Genomic DNA, 4,921 nt, shown 5'->3' with positions numbered 1-4,921 from the left:
ACCACTAAATAACAAGGTTACAGAAGATCTTTCTCAAAAAAAAAAGAAAAAAGAAAAAAAGAAGAAGGTTACAGAAGATAAGTGGGTTTCAGTCAGCTCAACCAGTAAAGTCTCTGATGGTTGAATAAGAGATCTGGGGTTTAATCCTTGCTTACACCAAAACTGACTGATGTTTTGGTTTGATAATAAAACAGTTATTATCATGATTGGATGCCATATATTAAAACTCTCTAAAAGTAGGTTACAAAAGATAAGCTTGTCGAGTACAACAAAAGCATGAAAGAGGGGGAGGAATCGACAACATAGAGAATTACTTAGGTAAAATGTACGTACAGTTTTATTTGGAAATGTACATACAAAAGACAAGCATGCTTAGTACAACAAAAGCATGAAAGAGGAGAAATGACAAGATAGAGCATTACATTACTTAGGTAAAATGTAGATATAATTTTATTTGGAAAATAGGCAGCCATGGGTAGCAGCTGTGCTTTCAGTCCCAAAAAAAAAAAAAAAAAAAAAAACATGATCATATAATTTTATTTGGAAAATGGGCATTCATGGGTAGCAGTTGAACTTTCAGTGGCTGCAGGTTGACCCTTTAGAAGGCCTCCAAATAGCTCTGCTGGGTCATAGTACACCTCCACCTCTTCTACCCTTAGAGATTCATCAACCTATACAGGGATGCATTTAGTAATTAACCAGCAAGTGATTTTAATTAGTTTAGGCCTTGCAAATTCCAAGGCCGACTAAGTTACTTCTATTATTTAACTAATTTATTAAAAAAGTCCTGCACAGTGTTTAGTGTTTACAAATTTTTTTTCTATAAAAAAGAAGTTATAGGAGTATATACTTTTTCCCAAAATAACATTTTTTTAATATCATATCAATAATATTTGAACCTATGACGTTCGCTTATATCATATCAATAATATTTGAACCTATGACGTTCGCTTCATATCAATTTTTTTATTAAAAAATAAAAGACTTTATTAGTTGAGTTAACTGAAACTTACTAATTATTTGAAATAAAAAAAATAATACTTATTTGCTGGTAAAATGGTAGAGAAAATTTTTATTGTTATTGATGCTTATTTTTAAGCTAACAAACTACAGCAGTTAGCACATGCAAAAAAAAAAAAAAAAAAAAAAACACATGGTGGCTAACCGACCACGGAAAAACTAAGTAGCCTAAACTTTTTTATTATTATTATTTAAAAAGAAAATTATACTTTTGATTGTTAAAATCTGTTGTAGGTTCCTTTTCAGAAAATTTGTTGTGAGTTTGATTTTGATTTCTTCCAAATTTCTTCCCATTTTTTAAATTTCAAGAATTAAATCTGAATTTGGGTAGGTTAAAAGAAATAAAAAGAGATACAATCAATTTGACTTTTTAAGCATGCGACTATATTTAAATTCATTTGAGCCTTTAAATTCAACCATAAGGAGTAATGAAGAAGGGGGCACAATTTTCTACCACATTTTTATAATTATATTTTTTTATAAGAAAATTTTATAATTATTGATGTGATAGGTTATTGAGAAGTACAAGAAATGGATGAATTTTTTTTTTTTGGGTAAACTAGAAATGGATGATTTATACTATAGGTTAACGAAACAATCATAACTGTTTTTATTATTATTATTTTTATAAGATTATTATTATTATTATTTTTATATTTTTTGAATGACGCTGAGGAACTTTATCCACAACAATTTGGTGGGCGAGTAAATACTAAATAGTGGGATCAATACAATTATAAGGTTGAACTTTTGAACTGCATACTAATTTTACAACATTAGATTACCACCAATTCCTTGTCTTTAATATTCTTTTTCCCCTATAGCACTAGGAAACCTTGCAAAAATATGTATGCTATTAACCAATATCGCATATTATAATATAATATAATTGAATAAAGCTACAGATATAACAATTTCATAACAAAAGTATTTTTTAAGAAAAATTTCACAACAAAGTTAAAGTGTTAAATTGTTAATAATAGATTAAACAGTAGATTAAAAAGTGATATAAATAGTGAGTCCAAATATAAATCTATAACAACTTACCATTTAAGTTTTGTTTTGAATCAATTGTTATGAAAATGTATTGCTTATAACACTAATCAATATATATATAATTATAAGTACGAACTCTTATTATTACCAGTTGAGTAAAAAATCTGATTTTTTTTTTGTTTTTTTGTTGAGAAACAATCAAAAATCTTAGACGAAAGCCTGATTTATTTATTTTCTTGGGCCAGTATATGAAATATGTACCTTGAGAGTAGCCAATCCATAAAATTGACCGATCTCTCCAGTAGGAGCATGTCCTTTGAAGGGTCCCTCGAAGAAACCCCAGTGCCTAAACTTGAAAACAATTTCGGGAGGTCCAGTATAAACGCTAAGTACTTCCCATGCAAACCCACGAGGAAAAGCCGATCGAAATACATCATGAGATGATTCAAAGCTCTCTTCCTCTGCTTTGTAGTACTGAAACTCCTTTGGCAGTGAATTCTTCAACAACGCATTGTAGCTCCCAATTCTTAGAGTTTCTTCTCCTGATAACCCCTCTCTTCCTGTGTCACCATAAATTCACCACCTATTATTATTATTATTAGCTCATCATGAAAGATATGGCGTAATTAATAAGTCATGCTGTCTTTAATTTTTTGTCACAGCCTTGAACATCACGGTCACATCATTCTTCTCTACCACAACTTTTATGCTATAACTCTAACATAATAGATTGTAATTGATTATTTATTATTTTTACATGAATTCATTACATAGATCCATTACTTTTTCTTTACTGCTCACAATCAGTCACATCAAAATTATGATAAAAGTTATGTCTTTAGATTTTCTCATATCACATGTACATAGTGGATCATGATCTATGGAAATTAATTTACAAATCCTTTTTCTTTTTGGTTATATTTATTTATGAATTAGATAAAAGTAACTAATATTAGAAAAGTAAGTGGGGGCTTTAAATATGACTTGAAATTTATCTTTATTACCATTAACGAAGAGCTTGAATTTCTCAGGGTTGATTGTCTTGAAGTCCTTCAAGCGAGTCTTGTGTGAGAGCTCCATCTCCCAGGACTTCACAGCATTTTGCACTATTTCTTCTAGTGACCCTTTAGGCCATTCCTGCAATACAAGTAACAAGATAAGCTATTAACTAGAGAGAAGAAGAAGAAAAAATCTTGATTAAATTAATTTCCACCTTAGTCCTGCCATCTTCGAAGAGCCTGTTAACGTCATCATATGTTGGAGGCCCACCATGTCTCCATTCAATATCGTCTGCTTCATCATACAAGAAAGACCTGTACTTATCTCCCACGGTTTTAAGAAGTGTAGCTTCTTCTGTAGCCATGTTCAATTTCTATGTAGGAAGAAGTTGAAAGGACGATAGAACTTGCCAATCAAGGACCATAATTGCTTGGGAGAGTGTTTAATATATAACTAAAAAGTTTCTTCGTGCCCCACCATTGGCTTCAATAATCACTAGATTACCAGGTCAATAATCACGGAAAATTATTGAATATTTACTATAAATGTCTTCTCTCTCACATAAATTATGGATACCATCATAAATTTAATTAATAGGACTTACAATCATGTGAGAGGGAGAATACGTATTTATGGTATTCTAGAAATACTCAATAATTGCCCAACAACCACAATAGAATGGTCCACAAAGTAACTAACATTGGTTTCATATGCACATATACTAGTATTTATTATGATTGTATTTATATATAAAATATGATAATTATGATAGTTATTATTATTAAGTATTTATAATGATTTTTTTTTTTTTTTTTTTTTTTTTTTGCAACTAAGATGTCTTGGCATAGTTGGGATAAAGTTTGTACCCCAAAGGATGAGGGTGGCTTATTCTTTCGTGATCTTAAAGCATTTAATCTTGTATTACTAGCCAAACAAGAATGGAGACTACAGACTGTTGGATATTTTTATAAAAAATATTATATTTATTTTAATAGTCATTTATGTATATCAATTATCTCTTAATGTCAGATATCCCTTAATGTCAGATACGTTGATTGCTAAATTTTGAAACTCAAATATAATTCAAAATTTGAATAGCTTTTGTCAATGGTTTTAATTAAGAAATTTATGAACATTAACATGATATTTATACCATAATTGCCAGCATATTTGGTTTTATTATCTTATTTGAATATGACATAATAACGTCATATATGGAAGAGTTTCAGCACTTAAATGTACAGCTATTGTTGAATTATTTTATGTTACCGTATATACACAAATGTTTATTATTTGGTTTAATAGACAGTGGTCAAACTGTTAGCAATTTTTTGTAACATATAGTCAGAAAGAAAACTTTTGAAAAGGTTTTGTAATAATAGGCCATTTAATGCTTGGCATTATGACCCTTTCTTTTCTTGTTCAGCAATGTAATCTATGGGGCATTAATTTCAAAGATTATGATCTTTTTTTTGTTCTCAACGTATAGAAGCTTTTGATGACCGGTTTATAATATATATTAATTTCAATAACTTTATGACTATTTAATTGGTATCAAACGTTTTATTTTTTTGGCTAAGGATAAGCAACATGTCTGGCTCTATATATATGGAAAGAAATAAAAGTTTCAGACACACACATTTTTATTTTTTGAATTAAAAAGCTGTAGACTTTTCAAAAACAATTTTTTATTGTCTTAAACACTTACCATTTATTCTCTTACTACTCACAAAAATATTCTATCTTTTACAAAATTTCCTGGGAAAAGAAAGTACTATAGAGAGCTTATATCCTACGAGCAGTGTAGGCTTGCAAGGATAATCAGCAAAGGTGGCTGAGCTGTTGTATTCTGGGGACAACGTGTAGAAACTATTTGTCTAACTACATCGGATATACTGTAGATGGC

General features: G+C 29.7%; 1 protein-coding gene across 1 annotated transcript; it reads right to left on the bottom strand.

Annotated features, from left to right (window-relative positions):
* Window positions 1-314: 314 nt before the first annotated feature.
* On the bottom strand, window positions 315-3,410 carry LOC115957847 (pathogen-related protein). The gene is made up of 4 exons (XM_031076180.1): window positions 3,230-3,410; window positions 3,021-3,153; window positions 2,278-2,576; window positions 315-671 (listed from the first exon to the last, which is right to left on the bottom strand). The coding sequence occupies exons 1-4, from the start codon at window positions 3,377-3,379 to the stop codon at window positions 537-539; spliced, it is 717 nt and encodes a 238-aa protein (XP_030932040.1). The 5' UTR covers window positions 3,380-3,410; the 3' UTR covers window positions 315-536.
* Between the last annotated feature and the right edge of the window lie 1,511 nt (window positions 3,411-4,921).

The sequence above is a fragment of the Quercus lobata genome, chromosome 8 (genome assembly GCF_001633185.2).
Source record: "Quercus lobata isolate SW786 chromosome 8, ValleyOak3.0 Primary Assembly, whole genome shotgun sequence".
Lineage (NCBI taxonomy): Eukaryota > Viridiplantae > Streptophyta > Magnoliopsida > Fagales > Fagaceae > Quercus > Quercus lobata.
This window is presented reverse-complemented; position numbering and strand designations above follow the sequence as displayed.

Excerpts from the sequence above, each read along its gene's own strand:
- LOC115957847 (XM_031076180.1), bottom strand. The coding sequence starts at position 3,379 with ATGGCTACAGAAGAAGCTACACTTCTTAAAACCGTGGGAGATAAGTAC. Across the intron at positions 2,577-3,020 it reads ATTCAAGCTCTTCGTTAATG|GAAGAGAGGGGTTATCAGGA; the intron begins GTAATAAAGATA and ends ATGGTGACACAG. Across the intron at positions 672-2,277 it reads ATGGATTGGCTACTCTCAAG|GTTGATGAATCTCTAAGGGT; the intron begins GTACATATTTCA and ends ATCCCTGTATAG.